The sequence below is a fragment of the Tinamus guttatus genome, unplaced genomic scaffold, assembly GCF_059628265.1.
Source record: "Tinamus guttatus ecotype Peru unplaced genomic scaffold, ASM5962826v1 Tinamus_guttatus_pri_ptg001095l, whole genome shotgun sequence".
NCBI lineage: Eukaryota > Metazoa > Chordata > Aves > Tinamiformes > Tinamidae > Tinamus > Tinamus guttatus.
Genome location: NW_028289629.1, coordinates 47,875 through 63,605, shown reverse-complemented (window position 1 = coordinate 63,605; position 15,731 = coordinate 47,875). Strand labels below are relative to the sequence as shown.

At 40.8% G+C, this 15,731-nt stretch overlaps 1 protein-coding gene across 2 annotated transcripts in view; it reads right to left on the bottom strand.

Annotated features, from left to right (window-relative positions):
- Nucleotides 1-1,671: 1,671 nt before the first annotated feature.
- The window catches only part of RIC1 (RIC1 partner of RAB6A GEF complex), a 44,561-nt gene continuing 30,501 nt past the window's right edge, over nt 1,672-15,731 (bottom strand). For both annotated transcript variants that reach the window (XM_088538602.1, XM_088538603.1), the window contains 15 exons: nt 15,488-15,691; nt 15,275-15,313; nt 14,903-15,013; nt 14,165-14,254; nt 13,399-13,559; nt 12,418-12,556; nt 10,143-10,259; nt 8,504-9,232; nt 8,036-8,194; nt 7,776-7,909; nt 7,252-7,538; nt 6,337-6,531; nt 4,301-4,478; nt 3,963-4,151; nt 1,672-3,645 (listed from right to left, as the gene is read on the bottom strand). In XM_088538602.1, coding sequence (XP_088394728.1) covers nt 3,360-3,645; nt 3,963-4,151; nt 4,301-4,478; nt 6,337-6,531; nt 7,252-7,538; nt 7,776-7,909; nt 8,036-8,194; nt 8,504-9,232; nt 10,143-10,259; nt 12,418-12,556; nt 13,399-13,559; nt 14,165-14,254; nt 14,903-15,013; nt 15,275-15,313; nt 15,488-15,691 — 3,018 coding nt within the window. In that variant the 3' untranslated portion in view covers nt 1,672-3,359. The remainder of the gene's footprint in view (nt 3,646-3,962; nt 4,152-4,300; nt 4,479-6,336; nt 6,532-7,251; nt 7,539-7,775; nt 7,910-8,035; nt 8,195-8,503; nt 9,233-10,142; nt 10,260-12,417; nt 12,557-13,398; nt 13,560-14,164; nt 14,255-14,902; nt 15,014-15,274; nt 15,314-15,487; nt 15,692-15,731) is intronic.

The following is a 15,731-nucleotide window of genomic DNA, read 5'->3' as shown; positions in this document are numbered from 1 at the left end:
ATTTAAAAGAAGAGCTCAGAGCTTATATTTCAATCTTAACAAATACATTATTTTGGTTTGCACTGCTGCCTAGCTGATCAACCATGAGTCAAAAAATTTAAACAGGCCTAATAAAAATTTCTGGAACTTCAGTGAAGCAATACCTTTGCTAACTCAGGATTTATCCTTTATTAAGTAATTAAATTAGGAGGGATCTCTAACTTCTTATAAGTTTCTGCCTTTATAAATAAAAGTGAAACATAATTTGTGTTGTGTGATTTTTTTTTTTTTCCCAAGACATCCGAGTTCTTAACCATTCTACGGAGGCTTTGCTTAAGTATGTTGTGGAAATAGGGCCAAGCGATGCTGAAAACAACTATAGTTACAGTTTGTAACGCAAACATGGCTGAAGAATGCAAAAATTATCTATCTAAACTGAGGCTTGCAGCTAAAATAATGATCCTGGCTGGTTGCCTGGACAGAAGTTCCACCTGAAGCATAATTGGAGGTGGAGGAGTAACAAATATTACAGCAGCAGCCTTAAGTACACTTTTCAAAGCAGATAGTTGGTTCCAAGTACCATAGCTGGAAAAACAAGAAAAGCTGGTGGACTCTTTATTTCTTCACTTAATTAATGCAGATTAGTCTTCTATTACTATAGTTTTCTTTTTTATCATCAAAAGAGGTGTCTATTCTGCAAAGTATACAGAGAGAAATTAGCCAGTACATCTACAGCTAAAAAGAAAGGGCCAGGGATGTGGTTTTTGGTCTTTATGAGGCAGCAAGCAGCTGGGGGGTTGGAATTTACTATATTCACCTAAAACACCTTAGCTGCAGTTTTCCCTCAATGTTTTTACTCTGTCTTTGTCACTTTCTCTAAGCTTACACTAGACAGCTCAGCTGTGAGGTGCTGCTCAGTGGTAGCAAGACCTGTTTCAGTATCCAGCACCTCTCAGCCAGGGCTGGATGAGCCCTGACAGGCACCGCTGGTGACGCGCGGTTGGAAAGCCAGGCAAGAACCCTAGGTAAGTTGTGTGGCAAGAAGGGGTTTGAGCAGAGATGGTGAAGCTGCTTGTACTGGTATTTCAAAGGGAGGAGGGCTGCGTCTCTGCCTGTGTGGAGGCTTCCTCCAGTCACAGAAGAAACGGGTCTTTCAGGGCCAGCGAGAGGCGGCGGCGACACTGGGGCGCGGTGTGGGGTGGAGGTGCCGCTCGGCCGCGGCAGCGCCGGGGAAGGAGCGTGGCCGGCGCGATGCTGCACAGCCCCTGGGCTGCGTGCTCAGCGCTGCAGTCCGACACGGCTCCCAGCTGGGGGGCACTGCGGGACTCGAGTGTCCCCGGGACAAGCTGCTTAAACTGGGGTCGGAAATGGTTATTTTCCGTAGCAGTAACTTCTGAGTAAAACTGAATAAATTCATTTTTTAATTAAATGTGTAACAGTGGAAGGGGAATACAAAATTAGCACATAAGTAAGTTTTGCATAGAGGTAACTCCTACTATAGAAATACAAATTTCTAAAATTTTGCAAGTAAAGACTTTAAAAGAACTGTCAAACAACAGTAGCACAGTAGCAAGATACTGTTTGTTAATATATGAGCTAATGTAGGCATTCACTTGTACAGAGTCAGAAACTGAAAGATAAAAAAGGGGTTTACTTAGTATACCACATTCACACAGAATCACAGAAGAATACTAACTTGAAGCACAGTTTTTATTTGATTTAAACATGAAAACTTATAGATTATGCAGGTTTTTCTTTAAAAATAGCTTTCTTAGTATCCCCAAAAACAATAATGTTTTTTTTTTAAAGTCAGTTCACAAGAGGCTAGTAAATCTTAATTTGGAAGAAAGTTTCTTTTAGTAATATGATAGGCATCTGTAACCAGTAGCTACAATGCAGACTAAACTTAATGCTGGGACTTTAACTGGAGTTTTTTGCTGTAACTAACTTAAGAGTCTCATCTCTTCAAGTGGAAGTTCAAGTTGCATCCACTAATCTCCAGCTTGCCAGGTAACACAATTATTGCACTTTTACTGGTTTTACTGGCTTAGTAAAGCCATTCTAAAGCAATACTTCAATATTTGTACATTTTAAAGCACTTAATCCTCTCTGCAAAAGAAATAGACAAGTAAACAAAACCACCATGTATTTCAACTTAATTATAAAAGCTCTTAATTTTCAGAATTTAAACAGATTTGTACTTAACAATACACTAGAAAAATGACAGATGCTGGAACTACCCTCTGATGACTGGTTTGGTCCATGTTAGTATCAGCGATGTTATAAAAAATAAACTAACTTTTGTATAAAATGAGCAATGTTGCATTTCTGTTCAGATTGCACAGTACAAACAAGCTAATACCTAAATTAATACTGTTACAGGTAGTTATTATATAGGGACAGCAGCTAGAAAAAATAAGTACCTCAAAGCAAGACAGTTCTGCAGCCAGCTTTCCTAAACATTGTTTGAGCATTAAAGTCTTAGTTACAGGTATACAAATTATAAAAGTTGAAAAAATGTTTAAGTATGAGCTGTTTAACTGAACTTTAGTAGCAAGAATACATGATACATGAGTATTTACACTAAAAATGTCCATTTTTTCAGAAAAGAATTTACAAGTGAGATAAATACCTTTGAGCAATCCCCTAAGACCAATTCTAGGATCTGCAAGTGGCAGCAGGAAAGGAAAAGCCCCCTCATGTCACAGCTAGGTCAGGAAAGTATGCCCCTTCCCCAGGGAGGTGCAGCTTGACTTGGACTTCACTCGTAACCCAGAAACATGCACAATACACAGGGGTACCTTCACATATGGTACAACTGTGAATATTTATACAAGAGTATTCACAAAAACATACAATATATTTTACAGTCCTTTAATACAAAATCTTATCGATATCAAACCACAATCTGAACTGCATTGATCAGACTTTTCTTTGAGGCAGTCAAGCAGCATTCTGTCTAGTTTCTATGTATTTGCAATTCATAAAGAAAATGGGCAAGCTGGGAAGGATAACAACTGAAATTTTATCTTCTCTTTACCTTTTATACTCATGCTGGAGGTACTAATGATGAAGGTCCTCCAGAAACGTTTTTCTGATGCAGAGGAACTGATGAATATTAGTTGAAACTGTCTACATAGGCATTTGCTATTTCTCAACACTTAACAATTGAAAGCTGAATTCTGAAGCTTGCAAAAAAAAGAAAGTTTCTAAAGAAACTTTTGAAATTATTAAATGAAACTGCTTTTTAGTTGCATTATCCCCACAGCAGATTTCAAAGACTGAAGTTATATTTTTAAAAAGTTCAAAAGTCCATGGAAGCATGTCTAAAAGCTGGTTTGCTTCCTTACACACCTGATGCTCAAGAAGCCATCTGCAATTTAAGACACGATGCAGTCGTAACTCCCTTCTTGGAACGAATCTTCATCCTCTGTCCTAGACTTTTCCTCCTCGTGTCGTCCGGCGCTGCTGTTGCCAGCATCGCTCTGGGGATTAGTGCAATGGCTAGATGAGGTCCTGCTCTCCTCAGCTCTGGGGTTTGCTTGTTCTACAACCTTGGAAGGATTCGCTGGCTGGAAGGCTTCCGGCTGCACTTGCTCTTCGGTTATTTCACTTAGTTTCTGGATCTGTGGTTTGATGATATTCAGAAATGGCTTGTACCCAGGGCTAGAAAATAATGGGTATAGAACACTTGGTGAATTAGAAATATACTTCAAAATATACTGTCAAATGCCTGAAATGCAATACTTCCTGGGAAACGTCTACCAAAATAGTTTCTATCATCCTTTCCGAGCCTTTATTTTCAAATACAGAAAAAATACAGCTATAATCATTTTTTTCTTATAGTCATATCATGATTGCACTGACAGTCATGAATCTTCTTGCAAAAATGCTTGTTTGAACTAGGGCAGACAGAAATCACAGTTTATTTCTTAACTAAGTAGCTACAACTGGAATGAAAATGGAAATGGAGAACAGCTTACCAATCTGTGGAAGCCCATTTGTCAACAGCATGGAGGCCAGTCTTTATATTCCGACAGATGTCTCCATCAATATCGGAGGACTGCATTATGCTGAAAACCTGGTTGATCACTGAGGGTTCTCTGAGGATAAGGCCTATGATAACACACCAGTCCAGACACCCTGCTTCCAGGAAGATATGCAGCAAGTACCTGAGTGAAAAACAGTTGGCTTATTGCAGGTTTTGACTCCAAAGATAAAAGCCCAGTGGGTGTCTCTGTAGACGGGGCTGCCTCTTCCCACTGCTGCTTTCCAAGAACATGTCAGTTTACCTTTCAGATGCACAGGCTGCACAACTTACCGGAGCTGGACCTGCGACTTGTGCGGCCCTTTACTCGCCAGTTCCAGAGAGATATGTTCAAGCTCTGACTGCGTCAAACTTATGCTGGAGAAGTTTTCATCCACCATGGTCCAGTCACCATCCACCATAGAACTTGTTTCGGTCAGGTCTGTGGCTGAACCGATGCTGCACTCATCACCTGTCAAAAACACACAGAAGTATAAGGGAAAAAGAAGCTACTTCATTTAATAATGCTATTCTCTTTTTAAAAAAAGATAACTCAACATTTTCTACAGAAATTTTTAAAAAGTCTTTTTTTTTTTCACAGTAATTGCTACATAGTTACTTGAGGCACACTGCCTACCCCAGCTACCACTCCCACTGACACAGTAAACCCATACCTTCAATGGGGAGGCATTTCCTGGAGTGAAGCTGTTTTGTATCCAATGAAAACATTTCTTCAGAATAAAATGGATAAGGGGTTCCTACAGCTGTGCTGGTAATCACTTTAAGAGACCATAATGAAAGCCTCCTATGTACTACAGTCCTAAAATTAAGTCTGTAGAAAGAATTTCAATTTATCTCAAGATACTGAAGATTGGCCTTAAACCACTTTGTTAAAAATCCAGGTACAGTGAAGTTATTTTCTTCATACAAATCATTCTGAACGATTAGTAATAAAAAAATCACCTGGACTAATTAATAAAGCAGACAAGAGCATTTCCAATAAAAACAGGAAGAGTAGATGCAGCCACAGAATTTTCTAAGGGAAACTAGGAACACTGCTTAAAAATGCACAAAGTTCGTTGAACTCTAAGGTCTTAATTCAGCATAGAAAAAAATCTGGTATCTGTTTGTACAAATAGCATTAGTGGCAGACCAGAGATCTAGACAGAGATTGGGACACTGCAGTGAAAAGAGCAACCTCATTTACAGTGTTTTTGTGAGGATTATATAGCAAGGGTATTTAAATCTAACTGCATTTTTGCAGTCTCTGGAGACAATAAGCACAAGAAACAGGCACTGCCCGTGCAGAGTGCAGTACCTGAAACTCTTTCTGTTTTTGAAACCCTTAAAACTGGCAGGTTCCACCTCCTCGCGCTGTGGCTCTCAGAAGGGGCCTTACCAGCAAGCTTGTACTCATGTCCCTCCCGTACCACAGAAAATTGCTTGATGCAGATCCCACTGAAAGAGCTGTTCTAGACGTCAGGACAAGATGCAGGGAAAATAAACAAACCAACCACAACAAACCTCAAACAAACCTCAAAACTGTAAGAAATGAATAGCCAGACTAAAACATCTCATCTATGGCTATGGACCGGAGAGATGCAAAGACAATGTGATTCTCCGATATTTTCTATGATCTAATCATATACCTGTTATTTGTCAAAACTTATTAAGCAAATCCATGGGAGAAAAAAGAAATCTATGAGGCCTCTTCAGCTTCCTCAAAGTACTTTTTTTTTTTTTTTTTAATAAAAAAAAGTAATATTCCTTTCTGAACAAATCCAAGTGCACAAAGTTCAAGCATGAAAACACTTCCTCTTAGGAGTTTTGAGTTTTATCTAATAGTCAATGTACTTTGTGCCTAGCTCTGATGTGCTCATAAGCAGCCCATTCAGAAGTCTAAAAAATATTAACCTAATACCTGTTTCTTTCCCTATTACTGAATAGCCATAAAGTCTTCCACAAAGTTTACAGCTAACCTAGAGAAGAGGGACCCATGTGGCTTGGAGAAGCTACACCTGGAGCCTGGCAGAGGCCAAAGCAATGTCCAACCTGCTGCAACAATGGACTGCAGGGATTAGGAGCACTGTATGTTGCAAGAACAATGAAAAAAAAAAACCTCCCAATCCTGTTTATGAAGGTATAAAATTACTATTTAGCTCCACAGAAAGGAATTTCAGCAAATAAACACAAACTCCATCTCTGCCTCTTTCCCAGTGCCTTTCTGCCCCCCTCCCGACACTCGTGCGAGCCGCTGAGAAGCAGAAATGCAGCACACGTCACACTGGAGCATTTTGCTTCCAGCAGCTGGAGGAGGGCGAGTGACCGACCTTTGCTGAGCAGAGGGGACAGGAAGGCATCCTGCATGTGGGGTCCGTGCGACGAGGCCGCGTCCACGTCCCTCTGAGCGGGGCTGATGGCGCCCAGCCAGCTGCGACTCCGGGGCGCGTGCGGAACCCCGGCGTCCACCTCCATGTTCAGAAAGGGGTCTGTGGACTGAGATTTCAACAGCTGCTCTCCCATAGCTAAAAAACATACATACACAGGAAAAAAAAAAACATGAAGGACAAGTCCTGTAACCCTAAAAAAGGAAAGGCGTTTCTGGAAGCTGAGAGCTTTATTTAACATTCGATTGATTTGATCAGAAATGATCAAAAGCAAGTTTAGCTGTTTCAAGAACTCTGATCTGCTCATTTATAAGTATTGGCATAAAAGAAACATCAGCTAATAAAGTACTATAAGCCCCTGAAGGAAGACTTGGCAGCTAGCTTCAGCTTCGCTCTAGGAAGGTAAACTACTACACTCAGAGGTGCAATGGAGTCCACAGCAAGTTCTTTCACCAGTTAGCAAATTTTGAAGATTAAAACTGCTGAATTTTAAAAAAATAGTCAAATCATCACCTAAAGGGCAGGACAACTATTAATAATATTGTCAGTAGTAATTTTCAGTAGTAGATTTTGTATTAAGGACCACTAGCCAAAGCAAACGAAATAGCTGCCTGAGCAACACACAGTTAGGTGCACATGAGAAGGCAGGAAAGCGTCTAACAGGGCCAGCAGGGCAGCGGGACTGCAGCAGGGAGCTGGTCTGTGCAGCTGAAGGGAACCCCTTTGGAACAGACACCACGTGCGGAGGCTGTGCCCGGCCTCAGCCTCTGCTCCGCCTGGCCAAAGCGGGGGACGCTCAGGCCAACGCGTGCAGGGCTGCAGGAGAGCAGCCTGGATCCCAGCGGCACGGGAGCTCACCTGTCTTGTACTTCCCGTTCTTGAAGGGCGAGCTCAGGGAGGAAGCCGGTATGACGGGGAAGGGCCAGAGGAAATCCTTGTGCAGCTTCTTGAGAGCAGCCACGAAGTCCTCCACGCGGGCGGCGCGGGCCCGCTCCTTGCACAGCCAGCCGATGAGCTCGAAGCCCAGCTGCGCCGCGAAGCAGCCCAGGTCCTTCAGCTTGATCTCCTCGAGCAGGCGCCGCGCGTGCCGCCACAGCATCATATCGATGTACATGTTCTCAGCACAGTCGCTGTCCTTGCTCCACCTGGGCACACGTCGCAGAGCAGCATGCAATTGTATACACACGTGTTATGTACATACACATATAGGGGGAAGCACATTCCACCAAGGATGTAAGAGGGGCATGGGCATTACAGTGCAAAACAGGGTAGAGGAGGACTAGGACTAATCCATCACACTGTAATTTTCTGTAACAGGAACTGGTGAGAGCGAGTACGGTACTCAAGGAAGCGGGGAGGCAGAGGACAGCCTGACCCCTTACCTTTTCCCAGACGGGCCAGAGGGCATGCTCAGCGTCTTGGTCAGGTTGAATTTATTATGCAGATTCTCTGCTGACTGCGATAAACTAATGCTGCGATGCCGGAAGAACTCAAAGCCACTACTTGAGCTAGGTTCCTAAAACCAAGAACACCCAAATGTGCGGTCAGTGCAGTCACCAGGACAAGCACACTGCTCACAGGGCACAGAGCAGACCTGTCAGCCATGGTTTGATGCACAGCATTTACTGCTTTCATCACAAACCTGAGGTGTTGGTGTAGCTGGAGGCGTCTCTGTTTCTCCAGACCCAATGGCTTTAAGAAATCTGATCATATGACGACAAAGATCCCACTTTCCCTGCTCTAAAGCAGTGTTAAACAGGAGCGTAGCATGCTGCCTACTGACTGCTGGAACTTCCATATTCTGCAAGGAACAAAACACAGCAATTAAATCATTTGCTTTCCCCTTCTAGCAACAAAAAGCATTTTAAAGTCAAGCCATCTCATGCCACATAATACCACCAGATACTACAAGTACGTTTGATGCTTTCATTTTTCTTTTTGTGAGAGCAAATTAATTATTTCACATTTCTGCATATTCTCCTCTCTGCCACTGATCATAATCTCAGCAGAAACCATTAAATTCTGCATGCGTTTGGTATGGCAATCATTTTTAAGTAACATAACACTGCTGATTATCATCTCCCTTTTGCAATGCAGAGAGTAGCATTACCTGAAGGATGATAAGGTAAGAGGCAGCTGTGTCTAAGTCCTGGGCCATTAAACACTCCTCAAATAAGTCCTTCGGGTTCCCAACAGCAGCAAAAAGGTAATTCCACAGGGCATACTCTGTCTTCCTAGCACAATGAACAACTGTCTGCAGGAAGAGGGGGAACTCTGTAATGAACTTCGCCACAGTGGGAAGCAGAGGGTCGGGAATGGGTTCCCGCGAGGTAGCTTCTTCTTCCAGCACTTCATGAAGCATCAGTTCTAGCACGTGAGGAAAGTAGGGTAACGTGGCACAGGAGTGGGCCAACAGCAAGGCCTGCTCACCGAGGTTCCTAACCAAGAGCTGGCGTAAAATGTGATGGAGGTAGATCTGAGAGGTTCTCTCAACAATGGAGAAAGGGAAGAGGACCTCTAAGTGTTCTTGAGCACTGGTCTGAGTGTATAAACAGTCGTAGAGCACAGTGTCATTAACAGCACCAAGAACCAAGGCATCTTCAAACAGAACAGCCAGTGGGTATATGTTGATGTGGAAAGGCAGCATGATCCGTCTTGAGAGAAAGGAATGTGGTTTTCGATGATCTCTGGGGAACAGGGGCAGCCAGACTTTCATACCTGCCCCACCACAGCTGAGCCACAGAGCCTCCAGCAAGTGGCGTTTCTGCTTGTTGATCCTGCAGGTGGTCCAGACGTTCTCAACAGACTGCGCCAGAACAACCGGCGCACAAAAAGGCAGCTACAAAACAGGGAATAAAGAGCATTGTCAAAATCCATTATTTATTCTTCTGCTTACAAGAACTCTTCCTTCTGCTGAGAGCTCTTCTCTCACACTATATTCTGGAAAAAAAAAAAAAAAAGAAAGAAAAAAAAAGGAAACAAAGCTCTTTATCTCTTAGCTATACCCTAGCACCTGGGAAAACACCACTGCTCATTCACTTTGACTTTAAAAATAAACACAAAAAGAAAACACATTTATTTCATTTTTTACCACCTGCTATTAGTCGGAAAGCTGAAGGGTAAGGCTAAGGAAGGAAAATAAACCAAAAAAGCTCTCTGCTTCTTGACTTAACCTGAGAGTTCAACCTAGAATTACTATAAAGACAAAATTTGCATAGATTTGCTTGAATTCTAAACAGCTCTATTTTTTAATCTAGATTTTTCACTATTGCTTTCCCAAAACATTTGTTTCATACAGCAAAAGCATTGTTCATCAGCAGAGAAATTGAGACAAGAAAGTTGTCACTAATTTTCAATATTTTTATACATTTTATAGATTTGTTCTATGAAAGTGACAACATTCCATAACATGACAACATACAGAACAGTTTTGGCAATAGCAGACTGAAGACTTCCCTACCAGTACTGAGTATCTTTTGTATCAGACCTTGATGCTTAAAACTCCTCTCACTGCAAGTAGCAAATACAGCTAGTAAATGTAAGAGGCAGATACTTCTTTAGTTAAGCTTTCTCACAATTAAGGAGTTACTTCTGATAGATTTTTAGAAGATTCAGAGATGTGTAGATGCAGATGCTGCAGAGCATCATATATGTCTTTTCTTTATGCTTAGACCACTGCCTTCCACAACTTGACAAGTCACCAGCATCTTTGGAACTGTACACAGCACCATCCCATGTGCATTACTCACATGCTTCCTTTGGTTAGGATTATTATCCTTCTCTCGTATCTGGGGGCCAGACCGATCCCTTTGCAACATGATCAGCTGCCCAGCTAAGTTCAACATAATGCTTTCAGCCTCGCAGGCCTAAGAATAAAACAAAACAAAAAGGTGTTGTGTAAATTACTTAAGACCTCCGAAATTATGAAAAGTTGATTAAGCTGTTTTACCCACAGCTACAAACGCACATTCAGAACACAAGCAACAAGTTAACTGCCCCTCTGAGGGCGGCTTGTAATTGGTGCCTGGGATTCACGAGCCACAGTGTGCTCAGTTACCTTCCAAGGCAAACTCTGCTTAGAGGGCGACGGCTCGGGGCCCTCGGGCTACCCAGGGAGCTCCGGGCAGTTCTACCTGTCTGTGCACGTATCGCCCCCGCGCTGCTTCCCACCAGGGGCTGACGAGCTGCAGCAGGAGCAGCCGCTGTGCAGACTTGCGGCACAGCAGCCTCTCACCAGCAACCTCCCCTTCCCGAGCACGACGCAGCTCCGAGCTCTGCCCAGGCCTGTCCACGTTAACCACAACAGGGGCCTCACTGGGTACATGGAGGCATTCTCCCAGGCAGCTCTGAATCTGAACTGAATAATGGCCTAATTTAGAAAGTGTGGTGTGTAAAAACCTGGAATTGCTGGTTGTATACATATGCACAGATGCTGGCCTCACACAATAATTATATACAAAACTGAATTCATAATGGTTGAAATAATTATAGTATTATAATTAATTACAATCACTAATAGTGATTAAGTAATTTCCAGAAATGGAAGTGAAATCACATCATTATGCTAATAACGCTGCTATTTCAAATGCAGTAATGGCAGAGAAAATGACACAATTTTTGATGGAAGAAATCAAGCTTTAACTCCCAAGCTTTTTATACAGCCAAGTGTTTCTAGGCCCATATCCCTTAGAAGTTCTTTTAAATTCTGAGTACCCTTCCTGCCAATGTGAATTCAGCAGCTTTCCTGTCCAAATAAGAGAAGACTCTTAAAACACAATTCTGTGCAGAAGTACTCAAAATAAACAGGCAGAGCTGCACCTACACAAAGTCATGCACAAGGGTCTTGGGCATAATGGTTAGATTTACAGTTCTTTGGAAAAGATTCATTCCACATGTTCAACTGATCTTGCTTACAGCTGAAGGGACAATTTTCCCATCCACCCCTTTTGGCACGTGCACGCCAGCAGCATGTTCAGAAAAGTAAAGCTTTGTATTCTTACTGGCATCACAATTGCATAACTACCAGCATCAGATTGCAGAGACTAACATCAGAGCCAGAAAGAGGTCAGCTGTGCACTCACACAGCGTCTCGAACTTCTAAGAGCTGCAGCCAGACAAAAACGCTTTTACTTGGATATATCAAGGAAGCAAAGTATTGATTTTAAGGATATATTTCAGAACTGTTTCATGCCAATTTTCAAGTCAATTTACTTGAGTTAGTACTACATTGTGCATAAAGTTCAGTTCTAATATGAAATGGCAGAGGGTCTCCGGGTAAATCTGTTGTATCAGGGATTGAGGTCACTTACAGATAACACCACCAAGAATGGTGGTCCCCTTGCTTTAATCTGGGCACGCTGTACTTTGTACTTGTCTGAAGACTTGGTGCATTCAGTGTTCACAGTGCAATTTCACAGTCAAGCCTGATATTAATGCTTGCCTTGTCACTGGAAGACACTTTTAGCACAAGTCTCAGGCATCCTTTGTATAAAGGAGTAAATAATTTTCTAGAGTTGACCCAGGGCTTTATTTTCACACCTCACTCAACGTTTGTCCTGTCTTCTGACAGAACTATTGAGACTCACCATTTTCTCTCATTCCTATTTGCTGTACTAGAAAATGGACTAGAAGGTACCATATAGGGTCATGTGATTCTTCCCTTTCCTCAAAAACCTTTTGCTGTTTATTCATTGTTTGACCAGCAACAAAGATGCTTCCTAGTGCCATGCACAGCTCTCACATTCAGCATTTAACACACAATGGAGAAATATACTCCTTGGAATAACAAAGTTTAATTTATCCCTGATACTTAGTTTTACAGATTTTACCAAATAACAGGAGAGGACATGAAATAGAAATAACAGTCTGGATATTTTTTCTTTAGTGCACATGCAAAAAACACGTTCTGCTTGCTACCATGCAGAACCACCTCTGCTTTATAACAGTATCAGATAACCTTTGAGAAATAACCAAATCCAAGGCTGCCACCGACTCTTAAATTTCGAGCACTGTAGAAACTTGTACCTGCTGAGGCACCTTCAAGCTGATGCCAGTCTCTGTCCTCACTGAGGTCAATGTAACAGACACTACAAGAAAAGGATGAGGAATGTATCGGGACATGGATACTTCTTGAAGAATCTGGATACTGGCAGTAGGGTTAAGACTGAAAGAAAAGATAACTTTGTTTAGCGAGTTTTAAATGGTAAAATTAGTATCTCACAGTGAACATTGAAAATAACCAAGCTGACCTCATGAAACCACCCTACTCCACAAATCAAAACAACTTCCTTTTTAACTGGGAATCCTGTAGGCTTACACAATACCACAGAAAGTTACCAGATAAACTTATCTAAGCTGAGTTACTGTATCTTCTTAACTTGAGGGTTATGAAGTTATGAATAAATAGAAGAAAATACTAAACACTTTGTAGTAAGTTTTATAAGACGATTTTAGCATTTGGGTTTTCCTTTTTTTCCTCTCTTTTTTTTTTTCATTGTTGTTGTTGATCTTAAGATCTGTCGGTATCCAGTTCTTGTGCAGCTATTTCTTTTGCCTGCAAACAGTTCCCCACAAACATACTGCAAACCAAACCTGTTTTGTGTTCATATTCCCCACAGCCCCACAACAATTCCTGCTTTAAATGTTTGCAACATTTAAAATTTTAAAATTATTCAAATAAATGGGTGTCTTTCACTGTCTTCTTCTGTTTACAGTAAGTTTTCAAGTTCCTATCAGCTACTAAAAAGCTACAGTGCACTATCTGTATGGATATAGCTCAGAACAGCCTCTCTCAGCCATCACTTGTGCACTTAATCTGTGCATTTCCACAAGTGCAAGGCACAACATTCATGGATTACTGCTTATACATACAGATGATACTTGCCACTCCAAATCCATATTTAAAAATCTGACTCACCAGTTATCAAAGGATTTTATATTACCAAGAGCGCATTTCAGCAAAAGCATTAGAACGATCGTATTAAAACCTGCACCTTCCACACTCACCCTTCAAGCCGTTTTTCAATACTGTAAAGGCAAATTGAACAATCCCCTCTGAACAGAATCACAATGTCCCGGAAGACGCTGAGCAGCCGCGTGTCTGCCTGCACTTTGGTGATGTGCGCGAACGCGTTGTCGAGGTTCGACGTTCGCAGGTAAATTCTCAGCTACAAGGGAAAATGGCAATGGGAACACGTGTTCTGCTCACCCAGAAATGAGCAATACTCACTTATCCACATTTTTAGCGAAGAGCTGTCAAGGATTGCTAGCAAGACCATTACTATGTTTTTGTTTTAACAAATGCTTTATCCATAATGTTGCGCAAATACCTCGAAAGTGGTTAAAGAATTGGTGGTATTGCCAGTTATGGAGAGCCTAAGATCGGAGGAAGTACCATTCTTTAGTTTTTAAAAAAACAAAAATTAATCTAGGTTCTTATGCCTGTCTTACTTGGAAATCTCATCAAATTCTCCCAAAATACCATAGCTGGAAACCTCTAAATATTCTTTGTGCTAGCATTCAAAAACATCACACAGCTTTTGGAACAATAAACAGATCTGTGGCAGTCAGCAGAAAATAACTTTTACTAGGTTATTAATATAAGCTTATTATTATAAGCTTTTCTGCAAGGAATCAGTTACACATTAAAAAAAAAGAATTTTTGAAGTCGAGCAAAACCACCATTATCATGTTTCACATATTTATAATATTAGTTTAGATACGAAAACTTAAAGTTTATTTATTCAGAAGAAAAAGAAAATATATAACTGACCTCTTCCTGATGATCATTTAAATTATAGCAGGCAAGAACAATGAAATCATTCCACCATGCTAAGCCACCTGTTACCACCATATTTTGCTCCTTATAATAAAGGTAAAAAAGAAAAAAAAGAGACAGGAAAATGACAGAGATCTATGTATATACACACATACAAACATATGTGCTCACACTCACACACAACTATATACATAACTATATTTATCTTGCTGCATTTTGCGAGCAATTTTTAAAAGCCAGAGGTGATCTCTCTAAGTTTTAGAGAGATCACAGCAAGACAACTTGATTGTGTTATACAAAGTTATTCTTGTTTAAAAATAACTGCTGAAGAATAAATAGTATGTCCTACAAAATATCCTAGAAAATACTGCTTTATAGGTCATGGGTATACTGCCATCCCTGGCCGGGACGTCTCAAACTATTTTTTGCTATTCATGTAGTTTACAAGCTTGGCATCCAAAGCAAGGTCTTTCTCAGGCTCTTAAATGTTGTCATAGGAGTTTGAGCCTATACCCTGGATTTGGAAACTGTTAGTAATGAGATACAAATTATTATGCTAAAGCCAGAAGTGTTCCACCCATTTTACGAAAAAGACATGAAAAAAGCAGAACCTCTCATTCCATTCTGTCTTAAAGTTGTTTATTTGGAAAGGATACTTTTCATTTTCTTAAAAATTTCATTTCAATGTAGAATTGCGCAAGCATACTTAGACAAAGTTCATTAACCACTTACCTGGGTAATGTTTCCAAACAGCTTCCATTTTTTGGTGACTAAAGAATAATGTGCAAAACCAAATTTGCCAACAACAGCTACATTCTGTCCCGGCTTGTCAATGGCTGAAAACTACACAAATGAAGAACAGAATTTCAGTACAGAAATTTGAACTATATATTCAAATTAGCAAACACTTCACTGCAAGCAATGTAATACTGGAGGTGAAATCTGTTAAGAGTATCTTCTGTTTTCTACTATCCTGCCCAACATATTTTTCTTTCTGTGATTTAATACAATGATCTTACCTATGAGAGACGCAAGCCTAAAGAGCAGTCGTAAGAACTTAATACTTTTAATGAATAACAACAATATATTCCTAAATTAACTTACCTTTATAGGCCAGTTGCTCTCTAGATATGTACTGTGAATCTAAAAAAGAAAAATCAAGAAAAAATAAATAACTATACCAAAATCCATCAGAGTTGTTATTTAGAGTGGCATTTGAACCAAAAAGACTATGTTAGGGGCTTATATTAAGTGCAAATTCTAGTTCCATAAGCTCTAGCATGCATAGAACACACAAGGGCAACCAAGAAGAATTACCTGCACAACATGCCAATGCCTGTGTCCTAATAAAGTGCTTAAACCCTGAGAATCTAAACTGCCATCTGAAAATGGGCCTCTTTCCCTGGTAAGCTTGTGTTCAGGGTGTACTGAAGCATTTCTGGGACTCTGGGCCTGTGTTGCATCTCCACAGTTCAAATACAAGCGATCTTCTCCTTGAAGGAGGACTTGTTCCTGGTTACTCTACATGAAAAAAAAAAAAAAAAACAATAAAAATGTACAA